At 41.5% G+C, this 26125-nt stretch overlaps 3 protein-coding genes across 3 annotated transcripts; all 3 read right to left on the bottom strand.

Moving 5' to 3' along the window:
- Positions 1 to 340: 340 nt before the first annotated feature.
- Positions 341 to 937, bottom strand: LOC109562646 (interferon omega-1-like). The gene has a single exon (XM_019965675.2). It carries the CDS (start codon positions 926 to 928, stop codon positions 341 to 343), a length of 588 nt encoding a protein of 195 aa, XP_019821234.2. The 5' UTR covers positions 929 to 937.
- Positions 938 to 17231: 16294 nt separating this feature from the next.
- On the bottom strand, positions 17232 to 18056 carry LOC109562645 (interferon omega-1-like). Its single transcript, XM_019965674.2, has one exon. The coding sequence runs from the start codon at positions 17988 to 17990 to the stop codon at positions 17403 to 17405; it is 588 nt and encodes a 195-aa protein (XP_019821233.2). The 5' UTR covers positions 17991 to 18056; the 3' UTR covers positions 17232 to 17402.
- A 6311-nt stretch (positions 18057 to 24367) lies between these two features.
- Positions 24368 to 24937, bottom strand: LOC109562644 (interferon alpha-F). Its single transcript, XM_019965673.2, has one exon. It carries the CDS (start codon positions 24935 to 24937, stop codon positions 24368 to 24370), a length of 570 nt encoding a protein of 189 aa, XP_019821232.2.
- Positions 24938 to 26125: the final 1188 nt, after the last annotated feature.

Here is a 26125-nt window from a genome sequence, read left to right on the forward strand (position 1 = left end):
AACTATTTAATAAGTAAAACAACAATTTTAATGAAATAGGGAAATATATTTTCTAAATGTTACTACAATGTAAACATACACATCTTTTATATGAAAATATAAATATGATGAGATAAAATATTACTTTAACTAAATAAATAAAGAAAAAATAAATAACATCAGGGCAGTCATCGCTTATGGATTGATACACCTGCATGTGTCTAATTGCTTATTACTACTGACATGTATCGGCTGAGTTAATTCAATAAATTTGGTGGCTAAAGCAGAATTCAGAGTCTTCTCAAATGACCCCATGTGAGTATACAAGGATGATGTGGCAACTTAGTCAGTAAGGGTCATGTCAAGGTGAGTTCAGGTCTCCATCCTTCATTCTTAACCTTTCTTGCAAGCTGGTTGATGAAGAGAAGGATCTCATGATTTCCACTCTGACGATTTCCCAGGCACAGTCGCTGTATTCCTTCTCTTGCAGGTAGACATGGATTCCCTGGAAGTACCTCTTCATGGCCAGTGTGGGGCCCATCCTTCCCAGGGCAGAGTCTTCCTCTCCCGTCACCTGCCCCAGGCAGGCGTCCAGGTCGTCCAGCTGCTGATGGAGTCCAGTGCAAAGCTGCTCCAGGAGGGTGGTGTCCCAGGCAGCAGAGGAGCGCTCTGTGTGGAAGAGGTTGAAGATCTGCTGGAGCATCTCATGGAGCACAGAGATGGCCTGGGCCTCCTGGAGCTGGCCACCCTTCACCATCTCCTGGGGGAAAGCGAAGTCTTTTCTGTCCTGCAGACAGAAGCGAGGGGAGAGTCTCCTCATTTGGCCCAGGAGCCTGAGGTTCTTCCTGCCAACGAGCACGTGGTTCGGAGACAGGTCACAGCCCAGGGATCCTCCCAGGCCATAGCTGACCAGCACCAGGGCCATCAATAGAGAGAGCACGAAGGCCATGGGGGAAGTTGCGGCTGCTGCTGACCTGGCTGAGACAGCGTTTGGTGGAAACTTGAGGTAGGTTCTCTGATGCCATGCTTTCTAAGTGAGGCCATTAAATAGTGAATATGAAAGTTTTCATTTTCTAATCATTTCTGTGCACTTTTACTTCCTTTTTTGGTTTTCTGTTACATATTCTCAACACAGTCAAAGAAATTTTCTTCCTTCTAGACTATTAATTTTGCCTTTTCGTAGTGACTTCAGATGTGCCCATCCAAATGGATATTTTTCAATCAAATGACGAGGGTCTTTGTCTTAAGTCAGAATTGATGGACATTTGTAATTACACACGTTATTGCCCTTTATCTCTCATGCATAAGTGTTGCTCTCCTCTCATCCATGAACACATTTTTGGCTTGCTCTTAGGCTCCATTTTTCCCTCTTTGGTTCCATTGTAAGCCAGGCTCTGTCTGCTCTATGGTTTCCATATTTATAAGGGGTTTACCAGATCACTCTAGGAGTTAAGCTCTTGGAAACAAATGATGAGTTTTCTTTAGTGTTTGATTCATAGAAGAGGCTGATTATTATCAGTCCTTGAACTCCTCCCACATTTCTCTTCCTTCTAGAACACGTTCCTGCAAATCCCTGCCCTTCAGGGAACCATGAGGGCAGGACCATTACAGACATCACCCTTTCTTTCCACCATTTTCTTACTGGAGACCTGTCGTCCTCCACAGACTGGGCCAATACCCCCACCAGAATCCTGGTTCTACTCAGGGTACATCGGTGAGGAAACTGTAAATCCAGGATAATTTTATTTTCCCAGAAGCACCTCACTCACAGGGAGAGATCACATGGAGCCACCCCCTGTCCTCTGGAGTGACTGAGTCCCCTTGTTCACCTGCTGGACTCCCTCCCTGAGGACAGGCTCACCACATCCTGTGGACTCGAAAATCTCCTTTCTGTGGAGGGCTTATTGATTTGTTGAGAAAATAAATTGTCTCCCCGAAACCCCAACCTCTCCCCTGGAGTTTTTGTGTGAAGGACCCTAGTTCTCAGTGGTGACCTCTTCTTCTCCTGACCAGTTTCCCCAGCTGTCTAAAGTGTCAGCAGTGCTCAGATGCTGAGAGCAAAAGTGTGTTTGTGCAAATTGTTGGAGGAGTTTCCAACTGTAATTATTTTACTTTCAGTAGATAGATAATATTTACTTTGCCAAGTATAGGTTTTATTATTCAACTCTTTTACTTAAACTCTTCAACACTTGTTCTGCTCAGAGTTTCTGAGCTGGAGGAAGGAGATTCAGTGATGGTATTGTCTCTTATTGGAAGCTTATGTCACTGAATCTAATGAGTTTCAGTCATTGATTCAGACAGTTGATTCTACTGGGCATCTCTGTTCCTCTGTTTCTGTCTCCTCTGAGATTGCAGGGCAGTGAGACCCGGGGTACTAGAGCAGGAGAAATAGCCTTCTTTCCTTTACTTGAGTGTAATTTTTCATTTAAACTTTTTATATACATTTAGTGACTTATTGGACAATGTTGGTATTCCTGCCTCTGCTCTGGTTGTATTTCATGATGAGGTGAGAACAAGAAAGGGAAGTAAAGAGAGCCAGAGAGGCTGCATCTCTTTCACTTTCAAGATGTTGGATTTGTTTTTGTTTCTCTTTGCAACTTTCCTAGAAAGTAAAATTCCACAGTTGTTTTGTGGGCAAGAAGAAAACAAGGGTAAGTCTCAATATCCTGAGTATGAAAGAAGGGAAGTGGTTTTCCCCTGACGTAATGTGTATTATTCTGAGTTAGCAAACTGCAGTGCAGCACAGCTGGGGAGTGGCTGTGGCAGAGGGGAAGGATGAAGCCAGTATGAACAACAGAAAGACTGGGACAAGGCTGCTTCTTACAGAAGCTCAATGAAGGCCAAGTCCTGGGTCAGTTGACTGCCTTCAGCTTTGTAAGACCAGCTAGCTGATTTTCCTTTCCTTTAATCCACATGTGATCAGTATAAACGGAGATGGAAGAGAGACGGGCAATCAGAACCCCAGTTGCTAGAACACAAACCCTTTCTGGCAGGGTTTAGGAGACCAGCGTTGCCTAGCATCTGTGTAGTTAATAAATCCACTTGGGTAATGAGAAGATGCTTTGAAAAAACTAGAATGACAGGGAATGAAATGATTCCAAAAGATCCTGATCTTAATCTGGGTAACAGTAAAATTATGATATTAAAAGTAATAGCTGAATTTTATTGATTGCTAACCCTAATGATCTCCCTAATATTCCAGTTTGTGATATGATCACATTGATGGGTTGGGTTTCTGCAGGTTTTTTAAGAATTTTAAAAATATGTATGTTATGTCCTTATTTGGCTGGGTCAGGTCTTAGTTGAATCATGCTGGATCTTGGATCTTCCTTGCTTCATGCAGAATCTTTACTTGGGCCATGGGAAATCCTGCTTGCCACATGCAGGATCTAGTTTCCTGATCAAAGATCCAACTCAGGCTCCCTGCTATGGGAGCATGGAGTCCTGGCCACTGAACCATCAGGTAAGTCTCGAGGGGTTTCACTATATGAATTTGGGGAACACACACACATTCAGTCTGTACATGGTAATAAGAAGATACCACGGTATTGTGTTTATGGCAAGGATTCATTAGGATCTATTTCATTCTTGTATTTATTTGAGGAGAAAGAACACATTCCCTGATGCTATCCTCACTTTTTATGGCACATCCATCCTGAATTGTTTACTACATAAATGTTATACTGTGAACCTAATTACAAAGGACATACCTGGCTTCCCTGGTGGCTCAGATGGTAAAGAATCCACCTGCAATGCAGGAGACCAAGATTCAATCCCTGAGTCGGGAAGATCCCCTGGAGAAGGAAGTGGTAACCCACTTCACTATTCTTGCTTGGAGAATTCCATGGGAAGAGGAGCCTGACAGGCTACAGTTCATGGGGTCACAAAGAGTCAGACTCGGCTGAGCAACTAAGACTTTCACCAGACAAATTCCACAGATACTCGGTGTTCATCAAATGACAATGACAACAGCAACAAATTCCTTAGCCTCTGAAGGGACTCACTTAATCCTTTCAACATAGTGAAACTGAATTAATATTCTCCTTTCCAAGAAGCCCCTGCTAGGACTTTATTTGAATGAAATAATCTAATAATGAATTTGCAAATCCAGATTTCAAAACCTAATATGTCAGATTCCAAACTCTCTATCCACAGCATAAACCCCTGAGCACACTGCATGTACTGAACTCTCACTTATTTTCCCCTTTTACTTCTAACACAAGATGTCCCTTTGTTGTTTCATACCTCGATGTTACAAATCTCTTATTTCCATTAATGTCTCCCTCCAAATTCTCAATAAGCTGAGCGATTTCCAAAGTATCCTGATTATTTTGTATAAGAAGCAAAATGAAATTATCAAGTGGTAGTTATTACTGAGAGTCTAACTGTGCTTGACAAAATTAATAATTCTAATAATTATAAAATAATCGTATTTAACTGTCCAAGATGACTCATAGATTGTTAAGTGATCCTCAGCATAAAATTGAGACACATGATGGACAAGATCCTTGAGAGTTATGACCCCTGCACGAGATTGGGTTACAAACATTTCAGTGAATCCTCTGTAGAAAACCCCAAGCTGATGGTACTTGTGGATATAGGTAAAGTATACTTAATGCTACCAAATTACATGAATGTGGGAAATGACTGGAAGAATAGAAGACGACGTATGCTAACGGGTGAATTGTGATGGATGGAGCAGAACATCCCCATGGCCATCAGCAGGGAAACAGGAGTCCGGAAACTCAGCACTTCCCCTGGGCCTCAGTGAAACAGCTCAGGTCCTGCACTAAGCTAAGCAGCCCTCTGAGCTCCTTTTGCTGCGCCCCAACGGCCGGGAGGGGGCGCCCGATCTCTCAGTAACTGACAGACCGGCGCCGCAAACCCAGCTGGACCCGCCTCCAGGTACAGAGCAGCCAACTCGGGCGGCGGGTCCACGGGGAGAACTCGGGGGTCGCCCTCGGCAGAAGCCGCGACCCGGGCGAGGCGCCGCCGGGGCCCAGGGAGCGCGTGGGGCCGCGCGAGCAGAAAGGAAACTTCTTTTTCGGCCCGACTGCCCTGGGGAGCTTTGACGCCGCTTCTCTCAGAGCCTTTAATTTCTGCACCTGCCCTTGTATCCACCCTCCCCTTCCTGGGAGGAGACTTTACCCAGAGCGATGCCGGTGCCGGTTTATGCTGCGATTGATGGCTGGAAATCCAGTGGCAACCCACTCCAGTACTCTTGCCTGGAAAATCCCATGGGCGGAGGAGCCTGGTAGGCTGCAGTCCATGGGGTCGCGAAGAGTTGGACATGACTGAAGCGACTTAGCAGCAGCAGCAGATGGCTGAAAATCAGAGCATGTTGTGTTATGTTTTCAGATTCAGGACTGTTTCTGGGGAAAAGGCCTAATTCAGGGACAACGGGAAAGGCATCTACAATCCGGACAGAAATCTCGATATTGCGACTCTCCAGTGGGAAGGAAGACTTGGGGACAAGACTGAGACTTAAAGGAGCCCCAAGGGAAAGAGAAAATTATTTCATTCAATATTAATATAAAAGGTAAATTTCTCCTGTAATGTTAATTGTCTGAAAAATCTTTTAAAATATATGTCTTAAACTCACATCAAGCTGAAATATTTTCCTTATGCCACAACAGTACTTTTAAGTTCCTAGCTTTAATGGAAGTAAAATCATCTGTAATGTTTTCAAAATTGCTACTTTGTATATATCTCTCTTCACTGAGGAAATGCCATATTTGACAAATTATGACCCAATACTACCTTAAATAACCAATCTCAACTTACAAATTCCTTTTTCTTCTCATGTCTGTTAACCAAGGATCATCTATTACACATTCATTTTTTTATGTAGTCAGTTTTTCATTGGAGAGTTTCATTAACTTTTTCAAAATGTCAAATCATATGGATAAGTTGCTTAAAAACCTGCAGTCAAAATGCTTTTGATTTCAGCATAATGTGTGCTCAGTAGGTACCAACTGAAATAGGCAGTTGGGTATATGATTCCAGCATGCATCTTCGGACGGTATCACCATCAAGACAGATTTTTAAAGCCCTGAAAACTAGAGCAGGTCATGACCTAGTTCATGAGTTTAAACAGAAAACAATACTGGGCTCTGAACAGAGGAAAACCACAAGTGTCTTGTCATACATGAACCTCAACTGGATACAAGCCAGATGGCAGAGTGCAGTGTGAGTGTGGAGCCTGGGATCTGGTTGAGGACCTTGCAATCTGTGTGTCTTCTAGCTGGAGATCACGGAGTTTGAACAAAAATGAATCATGAACGAACCCCTTTACATGGGTAAAATGACAATGCAAGAGCAGTGGGTGCATTGTGCATGGATCAGAAATTCACAGAAGAAACATGCATTTCCAGTGGATATGATGGGGAAAGGCTGTCACCTGCTCTAGCACACTGGTCTTAAAACTAAAGTCTCAACTCCACAGCTCTTCTCAGCTCTACTCTGTGATGCTGGGGCTCCAGTTCCTTTCAGTACATTTCTCCTTTGCCTGCAGATTGCTTTTCTTTTCTTTTTTTTTTTTATGGTATAGCAGAAAGAACAATATTCTTTTTTTTTTTATTTTTAAACTTTACAATATTGTATTGGTTTTGCCAGATATCAAAATGAATCTGCCACAGGTATACATGTGTTCCCCATCCTGAACCCTCTTCCCTCCTGCCTCCCCATACCATCCCTCTGGGTCGTCCCAGTGCACCAGCCCCAAGCATCCAGTATCGTGCATCGAACCTGGACTGGCGACTTGTTTTATACATGATAGTATACATGTTTCAATGCCATTCTCCCAAATCTTCCCACTCTCTCCCTCTCCCACAGAGTTCATAAGACTGTTCTATACATCAGTGTCTCTTTTGCTGTCTCGTATACAGGGTTATTGTTACCATCTTTATAAATTCCATAATATGTGTTAGTATACTGTATTGGTGTTTTCCTTTCTGGCTTACTTCACTCTGTATAATAGGCTCCAGTTTCATCCATCTCATTAGAACTGATTCAAATGAATTCTTTTTAATGGCTGAGTAATACCCCATTGTGTATATGTACCACAGCTTTCTTATCCATTCATCTACTGATGGACATCTAAGTTGCTTCCATGTCCTGGCTATTATAAACAGTGCTGTGATGAACATTGGGGTACACGTGTCTCTTTCCCTTCTGGTTTCCTCAGTGTGTATGCCCAGCAGTGGGATTGCTGGATCATAAGGCAGTTCTATTTCCAGTTTTTTAAGGAATCTCCACACTGTTCTCCATAGTGGCTGTACTAGTTTGCATTCCCACCAACAGTGTAAGAGGGTTCCCTTTTCTCCACATCCTCTCCAGCATTTATTGCTTGTAGACTTTTGGATCACAGCCATTCTGACTGGCGTGAAATGGTACCTCATAGTGGTTTTGATTTGCATTTCTCTGATAATGAGTGATGTTGAGCATCTTTTCATGTGTTTGTTAGCCATCTGTATGTCTTCTTTGGAGAAATGTCTATTTAGTTCTTTGGCCCATTTTTTGATTGGGTCATTTATTTTTATGGAATTAAGGTGTAGGAGTTGCTTGTATATTTTTGAGATTAGTTGTTTGTCCGTTGCTTCATTTCTATTATTTTCTCCCATTCTGAAGGCTGTCTTTTCACCTTGCTAATAGTTTCCTTTGTTGTGCAGAAGCTTTTAAGTTTAATTAGGTCCCATTTGTTTATTTTTGCTTTTATTTCCAATATTCTGGGAGGTGGGTCATAGAGGATCCTGCTGTGATGTATGTCGGAGAGTGTTTTGCCTACATTCTCCTCTAGGAGTTTTATAGTTTCTGGTCTTACGTTTAGATCTTTAATCCATTTTGAGTTTATTTTTGTGTATGGTGTTAGAAAGTGTTCTAGTTTCATTCTTTTGCAAGTGGTTGACCAGTTTTCCCAGCACCACTTGTTAAAGAGATTATCTTTTCTCCATTGTATATTCTTGCCTCCTTTGTCAAAGATAAGGTATCCATAGGTGCGTGGGTTTATCTCTGGGCTTTCTATTTTGTTCCATTTAGCTATATTTCTGTCTTTGTGCCAGTACCATACTGTCTTGATGACTGTGGCTTTGTAGTACAGCCTGAAGTTGGGTAGGTTGATTCCTCCAGTTCCATTCTTCTTTCTCAAGATAGCTTTGGCTAATCGAGGTTTTTTGTATTTCCATACAAATTGTGAAATTATTTGTTCTAGCTCTGTGAAGAATACCGTTGGTAGCTTGATAGGGATTGCATTGAATCTATAAATTGCTTTGGGTAGTGTACTCATTTTCACTATATTGATTCTTCCAATCCATGAACATGGTATATTTCTCCATCTATTAGTGTCCTCTTTGATTTCTTTCACCAGTGTTTTATAGTTTTCTATATATAGGTCTTTAGTTTCTTTAGGTAGATATATTCCTAAGTATTTTATTCTTTCTGTTGCAATGGTGAATGGAATTGTTTCCTTAATTTCTCTTTCTGTTTCCTCATTATTAGTGTATAGGAATGCAAGGGATTTCTGTGTGTTGATTTTATATCCTGCAACTTTACTATAATCATTGATTAGTTCTAGTAATTTTCTGGTGGAGTCTTTAGGGTTTTCTATGTAGAGGATCATGTCATCTGCAAATAGTCAAAGTTTTACTTCTTCTTTTCCAATTTGGATTCCTTTTATTTCTTTTTCTGCTCTGATTGCTGTGGCCAAAACTTCCAAAACTATGTTGAATAGTAATGGTGAAAGTAGGCACCCTTGTCTTGTTCCTGACTTTAGAGGAAATGCTTTCAATTTTTCACCATTGAGGATAATGTTTGCTGTGGGTTTGTCATATATAGCTTTTATTATGTTGAGGTATGTTCCTTCTACTCCTGCTTTCTGGAGAGTTTTTAGCATAAATGGATGTTGAATTTTGTCAAAGGCTTTTTCTGCATCTATTGAGATAATCATACAGTTTTTATTTTTCAATTTGTTAATGTGGTGTATTACATTGATTGATTTGTGGATATTGAAGAATCCTTGCATCCCTGGGATAAAGCCCACTTGGTCATGGTGTATGATCTTTTTAATGTGTTGTTGGATTCTGATTGCTAGAATTTTGTTAAGGATTTTTGCATCTATGTTCATCAGTGATACTGGCCTGTAGTTTTCTTTTTTTGTGGGATCTTTGTCAGGTTTTGGTATTAGGGTGATGGTAGCCTCATAGAATGAGTTTGGAAGTTTACCTTCCTCTGCAATTTTCTGGAAGAGTTTGAGTAGGATAGGTGTTAGCTCTTCTCTAAATTTTTGGTAGAATTCAGCTGTGAAGCCATCTGGACCTGGGCTTTTGTTTGGAAGATTTTTGATTACAGTTTCAATTTCTGTGCTTGTGATGGGTCTATTAAGATTTTCTATTTCTTCCTGGTCCAGTTTTGGAAAGTTGTACTTTTCTAAGAATTTGTCCATTTCTTCCACATTGTCCATTTTATTGGCATATAATTGTTGATAGTAGTCTGTTATGATCCTTTGTATTTCTGTGTTGTCTGTTGTGATCTCTCCATTTTCATTTCTAATTTTATTGATTTGATTTTTCTCCCTTTGTTTCTTGATGAGTCTGGCTAATGGTTTGTCAATTTTATTTATCCTTTCAAAGAACCAGCTTTTGGCTTTGTTGATTTTTGCTATGGTCTCCTTTGTTTCTTTTGCATTTATTTCTGCCCTAATTTTTAAGATTTCTTTCCTTCTACTAATCCTGGGGTTCTTCATTTCTTCCTTTTCTAGTTGCTTTAGGTGTAGAGTTAGGTTATTTATTTGACTTTTTTCTTGTTTCTTGAGGTATGCCTGTATTGCTATGAACTTTCCCCTTAGGACTGCTTTTACCGTGTCCAACAGGTTTTGGGTTGTTGTGTTTTCATTTTCATTCATTTCTATGCAAATTTTGATTTCTTTTTTGATTTCTTCTGTGATTTGTTGGTTATTTAGCAGCATGTTGTTCAGGTTCCATATGTTGGAATTTTTAATAGTTTTTCTTCTGTAATTGAGATCTAATCTTACTGCATTGTGGTCAGAAAAGATGCTTGGAATGATTTCTATTTTTTTGAATTTACTAAGGCTAGATTTATGGCCCATTATGTGATCTATCCTGGAGAAGGTTCCATGTGCGCTTGAGAAAAAGGTGAAATGAATTGTTTTGGGATGAAATGTCCTATAGATATCAATTAGGTCTAACTGATCTATTGTATCATTTAAAGTTTGTGTTTCTTTGTTAATTTTCTGTTTAGTTGATCTATCCATAGGTGTGAGTGGGGTATTAAAGTCTCCCACTATTATTGTGTTATTGTTAATTTCTCCTTTCATACTTGTTAGCATTTGTCTTACATATTGCGGTGCTCCCGTGTTGGGTACATATATATTTATAATTGTTATATCTTCTTCTTGGATTGATCCTTTGATCATTATGTAGTGACCGTCTTTGTCTCTTTTCACAGCCTTTGTTTTAAAGTCTATTTTATCTGATATGAGTATTGCTACACCTGCTTTCTTTTGGTCCCTATTTGCATGGAAAATCTTTTTCCAGCCCTTCACTTTCAGTCTGAATGTGTCCCCTGTTTTGAGGTGGGTCTCTTGTAGACAACATATATAGGGGTCTTGTTTTTGTATTCATTCAGCCAGTCTTTGTCTTTTGGTTGGGGCATTCAATCCATTTACGTTTAAGGTAATTACTGATAAGTACGATCCCATTGCCATTTACTTTATTGTTTTGGGTTCGAATTTATACACCGTTTTTGTGTTTCCTATCTAGAGAATATCCTTTAGTATTTGTTGGAGAGCTGGTTTGGTGGTGCTGAGTTCTCTCAGCTTTTGCTTGTCTGTAAAGCTTTTGATTTCTCCTTCATATTTGAATGAGATCCTTGCTGGGTACAATAATCTGGGCTGTAGGTTATTTTCTTTCATCACTTTAAGTATGTCTTGCCATTCCCTCCTGGCTTGAAGAGTTTCTATTGAAAGATCAGCTATTATCCTTGTGTGTTATTTGTTGTTTTTCCCTTGCTGCTTTTAATATTTGTTCTTTGTGTTTGATCTTTGTTAATTTGATTAATATATGTCTTGGGGTGTTTTGCCTTGGGTTTATCCTGTTTGGGACTCTCTGGGTTTCTTGGACTTGAGTGATTATTTCCTTCCCCATTTTAGGGAAGTTTCCAACTATTATCTCCTCAAGTATTTTCTCATGGTCTTTCTTTTTGTCTTCTTCTTCTGGGACCCCTATGATTCGAATGTTGTAGCGTTTAATATTGTCCTGGAGGTCTCTGAGATTGTCCTCATTTCTTTTAATTCGTTTTTCTTTTATCCTCTCTGATTCATTTATTTCTACCATTCTATCTTCTAATTCACTAATCCTATCTTCTGCCTCTGTTATTCTACTATTTGTTGCCTCCAGAGTGTTTTTGATCTTATTTATTGCATTATTCATTATATATTGACTCTTTTTTATTTCTTCTAGGTCCTTGTTAAACCTTTCTTGCATTTTCTCAGTCCTTGCCTCCAGGCTATTTATCTGTGATTCCATTTTTATTTCAAGATTTTGGATCATTTTCACTATCATTATTTGGAATTCTTTATCAGGTAGATTCCCTATCTCTTCCTCTTTTGTTTGGTTTGGTGGGCATTTATCTTGTTCCTTTATCTGCTGGGTATTCCTCTGTCTCTTCATCTGGTTTAAATTGCTGAGTTTGGGGTGTCCTTTCTGTATTCTGGCAGTTTGTGGAGTTCTCTTTATTGTGGTGTTTCCTCACTGTGTGTGGGTTTGTACAGGTGGTTTGTCAGGGTTTCTTAGTTAGGGAAGCTTGTGTCGGTGTTCTGGTGGGTGGAGCTGTATTTCTTCTCTCTGGAGTGCAATGAAGTGTCCAGTAATGAGTTATGAGATGTCTATGGTTTTGGGGTGACTTTGGGCAGCCTGTATCTTGGAGCTCAGGGCTGTGTTCCTTTGTTGCTGGAGAATTTGTTTGGTATGTCTTGCCCTGGAACTTGTTGGCCCTTGTGTGGTGCTTGGTTTCAGTGTAGGTATGGAGGCATTTGATGAGTTCCTGTCAGTTAATGCTCCCTGGAGTCAGGAGTTCCCTGGAGTCAGGGTTTGACTTAAGCCTCCTGCTTCCAGTTATTGGTCTTATTTTTACAGTAGTTTCGAAACTTCCTCTTCTATACAGCACCATTGATAAAACATCTACGTTAAAGATGAAAAGTTTCTCCACTGTGAGGGTCACCCAGAGAGGTTCACAGCGTTACATGGAAAAGAGAAGAGGGAGGAGGGAGTTAGAGGTGACCCAAAAGAGATGAGGTGGAATCAATAGAGGAGAGAGTGGGCTAGCCAGTAATCACTTCCTTATGTGCACTTCACAACTGGACCTCTCAGAGATGTTCACGGAGTTATACAGAGAAGAGAAGAAGGAGGAAGGAGGCAGAGGTGGCCAGGAGGATAAAAGGGGGGAATGAAAAGGAGGGAGACAGATCCAGCCAGTAATCAGTTCCCTAAGTGTTCTCCACCGTCTGGAACACACAGAAATTCACAGAGTTGGGTAGAGTAGAGAGGGGTTAGGGAGGAGACACAGGTGACCCGGTGGAGAAAAAGGAGAGTCCAAAGGGAGAGAGAGCAGTCAAGCCAGTAATCTCGCTCCCTAGTGAAAAATGGGTACTGAAGATTGGGTTTTTAAAGGTACAAAATTGGTAACAAATACATAAAAGCAAAAATTAAAAATCTAGAGTAGAGTTTGGAATTTCAAAAATACAGTGTTAAAGAAAAGAAGAAGGAAAAGAAAGAGAGAAAACAAAACAAAACAAAAACAAAGTTGGAAAAATTATAAAGAAAATATAGGTATAAAATTGATAACAAATATCAAAAAGCAAAAGTTAAAAATCTAGAGTAGAGTTTGGAATTTCAAAAATACAATGTTAAAAAAAAAGAAGAAGAAAAAGAAAGAGAGGGAGGGAAAAAAAAACAAAGTAGCAAAAACTATAAAGAAAATATAGGTACAAAATTGATAACAAATATCAAAAAGCATAAATTAAAAATCTAGAGTTGAATTTGGAATTTCAGATATACAATGTTATATAAAAGAAGAAGAGAAAGAAAGAGAGAAAAAAAAGTCACAAAAATTATATAAAAAAATAGGTACAAAATTGATATCAAATACCAAAAAGCTAAAATTAAAAATCTAGAGTAGAGTTTGGAATTTCAAAAATACAATGTTAAAGAAAAGAAGGAAAAAAAAAAGGTCAAAAAAATTATAAAATATATATATATATGAAGTTTGCTTTAAAAAAATAGGGTCCTTTTTTTTTTTGCAAAGTAATAGTAGGTTATAAAAGTGAAAATTAAAGGAATAATAGAGGACTTAAAATTTTTTTTTAAAATTAAAAAAAAAGAAAGAATGAATGATTGGAAAAATAGTAAAAATATATCAGGACTTTCTCTGGTTTTGTTGTCGGTATTGTGGGTTCAGTTCATTTTCGGCTAGTTCCTTGGTCCGACTTACGTTTCTCAAGATCTATAGGCCCCTTCCTATGTAGACCGTACTAACCACAGGGTTTTAATCTATTGCCTGTAGCTTCCAAGGCGGTTCCCTCTGTTATAGCTTCTTCTGTTTGCTGGTCTCTTCAGTGTCTGGATTCCGCCCTGACACAAAGGGGGCGGTGGAGGACACTTTTTTTTTTTTTTTTTTTTAGTCTCACTTGTTCAGTCACACTGTGGGGAGGGAGGGACACTGCAAACAAATAACACTGGTGTGTGCTCGCAGTGCCTCAGCCACACTGGGTCTGCCCCCACTCACGGCGCGTGTAGCCTCCCTGCCCACACTGCTCAGGCTCTAGGTTGCTCCTCCGGGAACCATCCGTGGCCGGCCCTGGGCTGCCTGCACCTCCCAGGTCCAAGCCGCTCAGGTTCAGGCACTCGGGTAGTCCTCAGAGGCGCAGACTCGTTTGGGCCTGCGTTTTGTGCCCTTCCCAGGTCCGAGCAGCTCAGGTGATGAGGTGTTTGGTGAGCGCGATTGCTGCGACTTATCACCTTCCTGCCGCTCAGTTATCTAGGTGTACAATCGGCGCACCTTCTTAGGCGGATGTTGACTGTCCAGACCCCCAAGAAGTCTTAGTTAGCAAAGAAGCCTGCTTACAGTTTTATAGATAATGTCTCTCTGGGGCTGCGATTGCCCCCTTCCAGCTCTGGCTGCCTGTCACCGGAGGGGATGGTCTGCAGCCGGCTATCTCTGTTCAGTCCTTTGTTCTGTGCGCGGGCCTGGCGGTGTCTTAGGTTAGGGCTGGCTTTTAGCATGGTAGATATCCCACAGTCTGGTTTGCTAGCCCAAATTATTTCGCTCAGATAGCGCTCGGGGTAGTCAGGCCAGATCCTTACTGTAAGCAATGCAGCCCGCGCCACGCTTCCCTGCCCAGCCCCCACTTGCTAATGGTGTGTGCAGGTGTCTGCAGTGCTTCTCCGCTGGGGGAGTTACCATAGGGCTTGTAATCTGCGGGTTTTAATTGTTTATTTATTTTTCCTCCCTGTTATGTTGCCCTCTGTGCTTCCAAGGCTCTGCACAGATTCAGCAGTGAGAAGGTTTCCTGGTGTTTGGAAACTTCTCTCTTTTTAAGACTCCCTTCCTGGGATGGAACTCCGTCCCTCCCTCTTTTGTCTCTTTTTTTGTTTTTTATATTTTTTCCTACCTCCTTTCGAAGAGTTGGGTTGCTTTTCTGGGTGCCTGATGTCCTCTGCTGGCATTCAGAAGTTGTTTTGTGGAATTTACTCAGCGTTTAAATGTTCTTTTGATGAATTTGTGGGGGAGAAAGTGTTCTCCCTGTCCTACTCCTCTGCCATCTTAGCTCCTCCCCACTGCAGATTGCTTTTCTTTCAGAGTTCTTCTGAACCAATTCCAAGAGGTGGACTAGAAGACTGGAGTATGACTGATGACAACCACCATCAATTAGGAAAAGGAAAATTAATGGTTGCTGCTAGATGCTATGTGTCACCAGTCAGATTGGCAAAATTGAAAAGGATGATAAGATCCTGTTTTTGTCAATGAGTGAGAACATATAAGAGCTTATATGGTCTTGAATGTGGCTTCATGTAGTCATTGTTGTCATGGACGTTGGCAGTATGCATGCGCAAGGTTTATGTATTTGGACCAATAAAATTGACTTCATGGCCCCGTGTTCAGAGAAAGACTCTCGCTTGGGTATAAGACACCTGCATACACTTGTAGCAGTCTCTCCTCAAAGGCACTAATTTCTGAGAAGGACCGACTCTAGGAGGTGACACTGCCAGCACTTAGGGGACTGAAGTCTTCATGGAAAACAACTAGGATCAAACCCAGGACAGCCCAGAGCTGGAGAGCAGAGGCTCACCCTGCATGGCCCTTGCTCTTTTCTTCCTGCCTCTACTTTGCTGCTGAAAGACTGAAACCCAACAGCGAGTTGAGAAGGTAAGTTTAGAAATGTCTTCAAGAAGTAGTAGAGTTGTACTCATACTAAAGAAGCAAGAAACATTATTAATGAGTAATGTGTGTGATTTTCTGCATTCATATGAGATCTCTATGATTTCCCTATTATTCATTTTTATAGTAGATCAAAGCATTTTCTACTAATCCTTCTTTCTTTTTTTTTTCAATTTAATTTTTTATTTTATGTTTTTTTAATTTTTTTAAATTTTATTTTATTTTTAAACTTTACAATATTGTACTGGTTTACATATAATATCATATATGGAAGGAATCACCAGTCCAGGTTTGATGCATGATACTGGATGCTTGGGGCTGGCGCACTGGGACGACCCAGAGGGATGGAATGGGGAGGGAGGAGGGAGGAGGCTTCAGGATGGGAAACACATGTATACCTGTGGCGGATTCATTTCAATATAATTCTTCTTTCTCAAAGAATTTCTGTGACTTCCTAAGAATACTTCTAGAAGTCTGAAACACAGAAATTGGAATTGTCTTCAGCCTTGAGCACAGGAGAGTTCACACACTGAATATACTATGAAACTAGCACCCAAGTTAAATATTTTTAGCAAAGACCTAGCATCTTTCCAGTGCTGCCTTTCAGTCACTGCCTCAGGCCAGCTGTCCTGCCTGCTCCCTGTGGGCAGCTACTCTGGGATTCTCCCTGTCCTGATTATTTGACCAAGCACACTTTTATGCTTCTTGTAATATGGACTCATTGATCCAAATGGTATTCCTATGAAAAACTACTGTTATTTTCCCGATATTTGAGAAGAAGATCAAGATAGAATGCATGCCTGCCTGCATGCTAAGTTGGTTCAGTCATGTCCAACTCCTGTGACCCATGGACTGTAGCCCACCAGGCTCCTCTGTCCATGGGATTTTCAAGAAAGGATACTGGAGTGGGTTGCCATTTCCTTCTCCTTAGTGTTTGTGATATTTTTCAGGGTCACACTGCTGTTAAATAGCAGAGCTGCAATTCAAAGGTTTTGAAACTTCTAGAACTCTCCTTTCACTTGTGGCTCTCTTCCAGTGATTTCCACTCAGAGAAATTTTGAAGCCAGAAACCATCACAGAACAGAGCTCCTGTGTTGGAGGCAGTGAAGATATAGTGTAAGGGAGTGGGTTGTTCAGTAAAGCAGGACTGAGGAGAAGGTGGGAGAAAGAGTAACAGGTGTCAGGATCAGCCACTCAGCACCACATGTTCGCAGCTTCCCTGGAGGAGGTGAGTCCTCCCCCCACATACTGACACCAACCATTCTTTGCTGATTGGGTATACACTATTTATATTTGTGACTTGAGGGCTAATCATTTACCACCATTTCAGAGACTCCTTTCTACTTGGTTTTTTTTGTTTTGTTTTGTTTTGTTTTGTTTGGGTAGAGAGGGCTGCACTGCACAGCTTGCAGGATCTTAGTTCCCTGACCAGGTATCCATAGCACCTGAGCTTCTCACACTGGAAGCATGGACTCCTATCCACTGGACTGCCAGGGAATTCCAGGAATTCTACCTTTTGACAATCATTTCTGAAACGTAATACAACTATTCTGTAGTATAAATGGACAAATGCTATTCCATGATAGGTTTATGTAGACAAAATAAATATTTAGTTCTTCATAATGAAAAAACAAAGTTACTTTCATAAAAATTTAATAAATAAAACAAATTAGAAGATTAAGGAAATGAACATATTTTCTAAATTTTATTACAATGCAGAAAAAAATTTTTACATGAAAATATAAATACGATGAGATAAAAGAAAATAAATACATAAATAAACATAAATAACATCAGGGGAGTTATCCTCTTGCAGTTGAATACTTTTTATATCTACTTTCTTATTGCTACTGAGAAAGTACTGTTGATTGAATCCAGGAAACACTGTGGCTAAAGCAGAAATCAGAGTCTTCTGAAATGACCTCAGGGGAGCGTGCAAGGGTGATGTGGCATCTCAGTCAGTGAGAGTCATGTCAAGGTGAGTTCAAATCTGAGTCCATCATTCTTAACCTTTCTTGCAAGCTGATTGATGAAGAGAACGATCTCATGATTTCCACTATGACGATTTCCCAGGCGCAGTCACTGTATTCCTTCTCTTTCAGGTAGACATGGATTCCCTGGAAGTACCTCTTCATGGCCAGTGTGGGGCCCGTCCTTCCCAGGGCAGAGTCTTCCTCTCCTGTCACCGGGCCCAAGCAGGCGTCCAGGTCGTCCAGCTGCTGATGGAGTCCAGTGAGGAGCTGCTCCAGGAGGGTGGTGTCCCAGGCAGCAGAGGAGCGCTCTGTGTGGAAGAGGTTGAAGGTCTGCTGGAGCATCTCATGGAGCACAGAGATGGCCTGGGCCTCCTGGAGCTGGCCGCCCTCCACCATCTCCTGGGGGAAAGCGAAGTCTCTTCTGTCCTGCAGACAGAAGCGAGGGGAGAGTCTCCTCATTTGGCCCAGGAGCCTGAGGTTCTTCCTGCCAACGAGCACGTGGTTCTGAGACAGGTCACAGCCCAGGGATCCTCCAGGGCCATAGCTGACCAGCACCAGCGCCATCATTAGAGAGAGCACAACAGCCATGGGGAAGATTAGGCTGCTGCTGACCTGGCTGAGGCGGCGTCTGGTGGAACCTTGAGGTAGGATCTCTGACGCCACTCTTTCTAAGCAAGGCCATTAAATAGGGAACATGGTAATTTTCATTTTCTAATTGTTTTAATACACTTTCACTTCCTTTTTTGATTTTCATGTATGTATTCGCAATATGATCAAAGAAAATGTCATCAGTTTAAAGTATTAAATTTACGTATTTCCCAATAATTTCAAATGTACCCATCCAATTGGATATTTGTCACTCAAATGAGAACATTTTTATTATTCAAGACTTTTACTTAAACTTTTCAACACTTTTCTGCTCAGAGTTTCTGAGCTGGAGGAAGGAGATTCAGTGATGGTGTTGTCTCTCACTGGAAGCTTATGTCACAGAATCTAGAGAGTTTCAGTCATTCATTCAGACCATTGATTCCACTGGATATGTCTGTTCCTCTATCTCTTTCTTCCTCTGAGAATGAAGGATGGTGAGAACCAGGCTACTGGTTCAGGGAGAAATAGCCTTCTTTCCTTTACTTGAGTATAATTTTTCACTTAGTTTCTACATTCTTTTAGTGACTTGTTGACCAGGATTGGTCTTGCTGCTCCTGCTCTAGTTCTAATTCACCTTGAAATAAGAACAATAAAGTGAAGGGAAGAAAGGCAGAGGGGCTGTATCTCTATCATATGTAAGACTTTAGTTTTTTTTGTTGTTGTTGTTTCCCTTTGCCACTTTCCTAGAAAGTAAAACTCCACAGTTGTTTTGTGGGCAAAAAGAAAACTAATCTAAGTCTGAACATCTGAATATGAATGAAGGGAAGTTGTTTTCCCCAACACAATGATGTCTTCTGAGTTAGCAAACTTTCAGTGCAGCACAGCTGGGGATGAGCTGTGGTAGAGGGGAAGCATGAGGCCAGTATGAACAACAGAAAGGCTGGGCCATGGCTGCTCTGACAGAAGCTCACGAAGGTCGAGTCCTGAGTCAAGTGACTGTCCTTTGCTTTGCAAGATCAGCTACCTCATTTTTCTTTCAATTAATGCATGAGGATTAGTTTCAGGAGAGAAGGAAGAAGTCAAACCCATCACCAACAAGAGATGGACAACTAGAATGCCAATTGCTGAAATACCAACCTTTGCTGTCAGTGTCTTGGAGACCAGCCTTGCTGAGCATCTGTCTAGGTAATAAATCCACTCAGGCAATGAGAAGATGCTTTGAAAGAAACTAGAATGAAATAGAATTAAATGATTCCAAAACATCCTGAACTTAATCTGGATAATAGTAATTATGATATTAAAAAAATCGCTGAATTTTATTGCCTGCTACTAATGGAGTGTTCAAGCTGGTTTTAGAAAAGGCAGAGGAACCAGAGATCAAATTGCCAACATCCATTGGATCATTGCCAAATCTGGATCATCATGTTCCAGAAAAACATCTATTTGTGCTTTACTGGCTATGCCAAAGCCTTTGACTGTGTGGATCATAATAAACTGTGGAAAATTCTGAAAGAGATGGGAATACCAGACCACCTGATCTGCCTTGAGAAACCTATATGCAGGTGAGGAAGCAACAGTTAGAATTGGACATAGAACAACAGACTGGTTCCAAATAGGAAAAGGAATCTGTCAAGGCTGTATATTGTCACCCTGCAGAGTACATCATGAGAAACGCTGGGCTGGAAGAAGCACAAGATCAAATCAAGATTGCCAGGAGAAATATCAGTAACCTCAGAAATGCAGATGACACCACCCTTATGGCAGAAAGTGAAGAGGAACTAAAAAGCCTCTTGATGAAAGTGAAAGAGGAGAGTGAAAAAGTTGGCTTAAAGCTCAACATTCAGAAAACGAAAATCATGGCATCTGGTCCCATCACTTCATGGGAAATAGATGGGGAAACAGTGTCAGACTTTATTTTTGGGGGGCTCCAAAATCACTGCAGATGGTGATTGCAGCCATGAAATTAAAAGACGCTTACTCCTTGGAAGGAAAGTTATGACCAACCTAGATCGCATATTAAAAAGCAGAGACATTACTTTGCCAACAAAGGTCCATCTAGTCAAGGCTATGGTTTTTCCAGTGGTCATGTATGGATGTGAGAGTTGGACTGTGAAGAAGGCTGAGCACTGAAGAATTGATGCTTTTGAACTGTGGTGTTGGAGAAGACTCTTGAGAGTCCCTTGGACTGCAAGGAGATCCAACCAGTCCATCCTAAAGAAGAGCAGCCCTGGGTGTTGTTTGGAAGGACTGATGCTAAAGCTGAAACTCCAGTACTTTGGCCACCTCATGTGAAGAGTTGACTCATTGGAAAAGACTCTGATGCTGGAAGGGATTGGGGGCAGGAGGAGAAGGGGATGACAGAGGATGAGATGGCTGGATGGCATCACCGACTCGATGGACATGAGTTTGGTTGAACTCCAGGAGTTGGTGATGGACAGGGAGGCCTGGCGTGCTGCGATTCATGGGGTCACAATGAGTCGAACACAATTTAGTGACTGAACTGAACTGAATGGACTAGTCATTTTCAAGCTCTTTATAATTTTAACTGAATCCTCTCATTAACTCTTAGGGTCCCACTTACTTATACTCCTGGAGAAAAATATAAATCTAGACAAATGAACTATTCAAATCATAGCAAAGATTCAAGAGCAAACCTTGGGGGCTTTGATTTGTCTGATCGATCCAATTTAAAAAAAAAAAGGAAGGCTGCAAATGAACATGACATTAAGGAACCAATGAAATAAGTGATAGGAGGAGAGTGAGTTGACAAAGACCCCTTAATCCATTTCAGATGCCAAAGGGTCACTATCTATTGTTTTGTAGGGCCACAGTGTGTGGTCTGCAGTCCGCAAAATTAAGATCTAATCATAAATAGTCAAAATCACTATTAAGTAGTTGGAAGGGAGTAGATTGTTCTGCCAGCTAAAAGAAAAGCAGGTGTTTGCTCATTATCTAGTGGTTAGGATCCAGCACTTTCACTGCTGTGACCTGATTTCAATCCCTGGTTGGGAAGTCCGAACACACAAGCCTCACAGAAGTCTAAGCATTTATGAGTGGTTTCCTCAATGAAATATAGTAAAATGATTTTATTAACCCTCTGAAAGGTAAGCCCTAGTTTCTATGTATTTTAATCTTTTGCACTTTCTTGTGAGCTTAAGAACAAAAAAAAAAAGCATCTAACAGTTTCTTGCCACATGAGTTCTGACATTTCTCCTTCAGGATGACAATGAAAACATCTTTCTGCATCAGATTCTGCAGAATGAAGTCTCTACCCACTGCAGTCCCTGACCTCCAACACACCCTGATAGGAGTTCAGGGTTGAGATCAGGAACGAGGCACTCTGTGCTCTGGGAAAACTGACACAACAGGCCTTCAGATAGTTAAATAATTTCCATAGAAAATTGATGAACCCAATTTTACAACTTCTCATGGGTAGAAAAGCTCTAAAATCTTTCAGAGAGACATCTGTTCCTCCTGATTCTCAGCCACTTTCTCCCAAGATGTGAGCTTATCTGCACGTCACCTCTTCTCCACAGTCGCATGCATACTGACCTCCTCTACGTCCGTGGAGCAGTTCCTCAGAGCTGAGGGGAGGCTGTCCTCTGGCCTATAGTCCTCAGCAAGTTCTCCCAATAAAATGAACTCTCGGGAGTCATGTTTTTGGGTTTTTTTTTTTTTTTTGGTTGACAAAGTCCCCTTCCAGGAGACCTCCTCAGGTAACCTGCTGTTCTCATTCTCAAGGAAGACACCTGCATTTCTCACCTCCAGTCCAGCCGGGTCATCCTGGTGTCTACTGATGGAGTCCAGTGAAGAACCGCTACTCTATTTCCCAACTTCTGGTCAAGATGTGGGTGTTGAGGAGGCCTGTGTGTGACCAAGATGGAAGCGCATGTGTGCTTCCTAGACAGAAGCAGTGAACATTTTTCTCCTTAGCAGAGAGAAACTGGCTTGAATTGTGAACTAAGCCTCAAAGCCTTGTATGTTATCTTTTTAAAAAATTTCTAGCTCAACCTATTAAACATCATTAAGTAATGCTATAGAACTGACATGAAAAGGTTATTTAGAAAATAATTTGTTAATGAAATGATATTTTTAGCAGTAATATCAGAATGTTTTTTACTTGTTTAGGGCCCTAATCCTCAAGAAAGTTTCCAAACCTCTCAATGTACTTTACATGTTCCCTGAGGGGCTTCCATGGTGGCTCAGTGGTAAGGAGCCCACCTGCCAATAGGACCACATGCGGTCCTAGAGGATGCGCACGCTGCAGAACAGCTGAGCCGTGTGCCGCAACTATTGCCCTGTGCTCTAGACCCCAGGACCCCCACTACCAAAGCCAAGTGCACCGGAGCCTGTGCTCCCCAACAAGAGGAGCTACCACAGTGAGAAGCCTGTGCACCACAACTAGAGAGGACCCACCTTTGCCACAACTAGAGGAAAGTCCATGCGGCAATGAAGACACAGCACAGTGAAAAATGAATAAAAAATAAAATTATTTCAAAAGTCCCTCCGACTTTACATATAGCTACTGAGTGCTGTATGTCCCAGCTGGAAAGAAGAGAAAGATGATTGATCCATCAGTGTCCTGAAGATTGCCTACATTAAATACATGAATTTCCACAAAGATCTTTGTTACTTTGAGAAATTTTATTCTTCCAGTGTGCATGTTACTAACATGAGTCCTGCGAGGAAAGCTCTGTCCCACTGTTGCTAAATGTATTAAAAGCCCTGCCTGTGCCCCTTCTATTCAATCTTGTTTGATTTTGTTTGTCTCTCAAAGATGCAAAGACACCATGATGGAATTTAAGAGCTTCCTTGGATTGCATTGTCCCCAGGTACCTCTTGTCCTGCTCTGTGATAACTTGCTGGGTCCTAAGGAAGAAACAAGTCTGCAGCTGTGACGGGAGTGACCGTCGCCCCTTCCAGGACTCTGCAGGCTACTGTGGTGTGAACGTCACTTGTGCTGGGGACACAGCTGGTGGCCAGACATTCGTGCTCTGCCTCTGCTCTCAGCATCTGCTTCAGTCTTCTCAGTTTCTGAACAGGAATGTTGTGGAGAAGCACTTGCCTCAGTGTAGTTCATCTGTGTTGTTCTGTGTCCTGAGAACCCGCTGCTGCTCCAGTGAACACTTTAAACATCTCTGTTCTCCTTCCAAGTTCTCAAGCTACTGCTGTCTTTCCATGTTTACGGTGCTTTGAGCTTTTCTCAAATGAGATTCCTGAACCAGGTGAGTTCCTCCTGGTGCAACCAGCACATGGAATAGCCTAGGTAAACACTCAGAGGAGCCCCTGGTGTCTCCACCATTGTTCACTGTGGGGCAGGGTTCCCTCTATTTACTGTGTTTCTCTGGGAGGCTGGACAGTCTGGACCTGCAGTGCTTGGCAGGCAGAGCAGGTGAAGTCATAGGAGAGTGTCTGACAGATCTAGAACGTTCACTTAGGTTCCGCTTTTAGTTGGTGGTTTGCTGTCATAAGGGGAAATTGACAACCAGAAACCGTAATGGAGAAGGACACAGCTGTATGAATGGAGAGGACACCTTCATGCAGAGTGAATGAGGAGAGCACACTTGGGATTTCTACACTGGGAGGAAGTGAATGACTGTGATATTTGAGTATAAGGATAAGATATTCACCTCACCTCTTGCCAACTGAATACCATGTCTTCAAGCATCTCTACAATTGTTTCCAGGGAAAAAAATTCCACAACCAACAAGAGGCAGAAAATCCTTCCCAAAGATTCATCAAATCCTGAAGGATGGATTTTTTATTGTTGTTGTTCGTTGTTTTTAGGTTACTGTTTTTGAAAAAAATCAGAATTACAAAAAGCACTGGAGTGGTTATGTTCAAGGTCCTCAGAGCAACAACATAGCTAGAGCTAGAGTATTTTTACTTCTAACATGTGAATCCTAAAGAGGGCTCAAGGAATCGTAAAATGCATTTTTTAATCAAGTTGCCATTCAGGCTTGGTGTTTCTGTTTTAATGAAAAAACAAAGTTAAGTCTTTTACAGTAAGAATTTAATAAAGGAAGAAAAATCATAAACTGACTAAATACAAAATATACAGTTTCCCATAAGTATACATACATAATATTTTATCAACAAAATAATTTAAATATTTATAAATAGTTAAATAAATATTAAAATAGATAAATAAATGTCCAGGTAATTAAATACGTAGATAGATCAACTTTGGCATCTGTGAGGAACCAGTTCCTATAGAGTAGAACATGATGTTGCTTAATATTCCAGAAATCATTTGACGTATTGATTCAATTCAGGGTGCAATGACAGCAGAAATCAGAGTCCTTGACATGGCAGCACAGGAGGACATGTGGTCTGTTGGTCCATGAGAATCATTTCCGTGTTGAACCAGGTGTGTGTCAGTCCTTTCTCCTGAAACTCTCCTGCAAGTTTGTTGAGGAAGAGAAGGCTCTCATGACTTCTGCTCTGACAACTTCCCAGGCACAAGGGCTGTGTCTCTTCTCTTGCAGATAGAGAGTGAGTCTGTGGAAGTATTTCCTCACAGCTAGGCTGGAGTCCTTCTTGAGCAGGGGGGCCCCTCGCAGCCCCTCCTCCTGCCTCAGACAGGCTTGCAGGTCAGTAAGCTGCTGATCCAGTGCAGCGCGAAGCTTGTCCAGGAGGCTCTCATCCCACACAGCGGCCAAGCCCTCTGTGCTGAAGAGCTGGGAGGTGTGCTGGGTCACCTCGTGGAGCACAGAGATGGCTTGAGCCTTCTGCAACTGGCTGCCACCCAGAGCCTCCTGGGGGAATGCAAAGTCATTTCTGTCCTGCAGGCAGGAGGAAGGGGAGACCCTCCTCAGTTGTTGCAGGAGCATCAGGACCCTCCTGTTGGCCAGGCTGTGGATGTGAGGCAGGTGGCAACCCAGAGAGCAGATGGCGTTGCAGCTGAGCAGCAGCAGGGCCAGAAGTAAGGACCAGGCTGGGGCCATCGGGGACCTTGCAGATGCTTCTCCTGGGGAGGTGGGTGACTCTGTGAACCTGCTCTCTTTGTTCTCTGAAGACCTTCCTTCAGGCCTGTGTCTTAAGTAGGAGCCCATGGTTTCCATTTTCTGAAAGTTCCCTCTTGCTTTCTACTTTCGTTTTTGTTTTCATTTTGCACTCTCCAAATGGGTTAAGGCAGCATTTCTCAATCATTGTTTTTCATGTTTCCCTCTTTCTTCTGACCACAGAGCCTTTTTAGATATTTTTTAGGTGCCTCCACTGTGAAATTTTGATAGCAGAGGTATACTGGGTATGTTTTTATGGACTCTATGGATATCTTTTGTCTGTACATAGAAAAAGAAAGTATAAATCTTACTCTTTGCATTCAATGTAGAGTTAAGAATTACATAAAATTTTAAGCTATAATTTAAATGTGAAAGCTACTGATTTTTTTAATTTATTTTTTTATTGAAGGATAATTACAGAATTTTGTTGTTTTCTATCAAACCTCAACATTAATTAGTCACAGGTATACATATATCCCTCCCTTTGAAACTCCTTCACATCTCCCTTCCCATCCCAACCCTCTAGGTTGATACAGAGCCCCTGTTTGAATTTCCTGAGCCATTCAGCAAATTCCCGTTGGCTATATATTTACATACGGTAATGTAAGTTTCCATGTTACAGTCTCCATACATCTCACCCTCTCCTCCCCTCTGCACGTGTCCATAAGTCTATTCTCTATGTCTGTTTCTCCATTGCTGCCAGGCAAATAAATTCTTCAGTACCATTTTTCTGTATTCCATAGACGTGCATTAGAATATGATATTTATCTTTCTCTTTCTGACTCACTTCAGTCTGTATAACAGGTTCTAGATTCATCCACCTCATCAGAACTGACTCAAATGCATTCCTTTTTATGGCTGAGTAATATTCCATTCTGTATATATACCACAACTTCTTTAACCATTCATCTATCAATGGACATCTAGGTTGCTTCCATGTTCTGCTAAGTCACTTCAGTCGTGTCCGACTCTGTGTGACCCCAGAGACGGTAGCCCACCAGGCTCCCCCGTCCCTGGGATGCTCCAGGCAAGAACACTGGAGTGGGTTGCCATTTCCTTCTCCAATGCATGAAAGTGAAAAGTGAAAGTGAAGTCACTCAGTCCTGTCTGACTCCCAGCAACCCCATGGAC

This window comes from Bos indicus, chromosome 8 (assembly GCF_029378745.1).
Source record: "Bos indicus isolate NIAB-ARS_2022 breed Sahiwal x Tharparkar chromosome 8, NIAB-ARS_B.indTharparkar_mat_pri_1.0, whole genome shotgun sequence".
NCBI classification, from domain to species: Eukaryota; Metazoa; Chordata; class Mammalia; order Artiodactyla; family Bovidae; genus Bos; species Bos indicus.

Excerpts from the sequence above, each read along its gene's own strand:
- LOC109562646 (XM_019965675.2), bottom strand. The coding sequence starts at position 928 with ATGGCCTTCGTGCTCTCTCTATTGATGGCCCTGGTGCTGGTCAGCTAT.
- LOC109562645 (XM_019965674.2), bottom strand. The coding sequence starts at position 17,990 with ATGGCTGTTGTGCTCTCTCTAATGATGGCGCTGGTGCTGGTCAGCTAT.
- LOC109562644 (XM_019965673.2), bottom strand. The coding sequence starts at position 24,937 with ATGGCCCCAGCCTGGTCCTTACTTCTGGCCCTGCTGCTGCTCAGCTGC.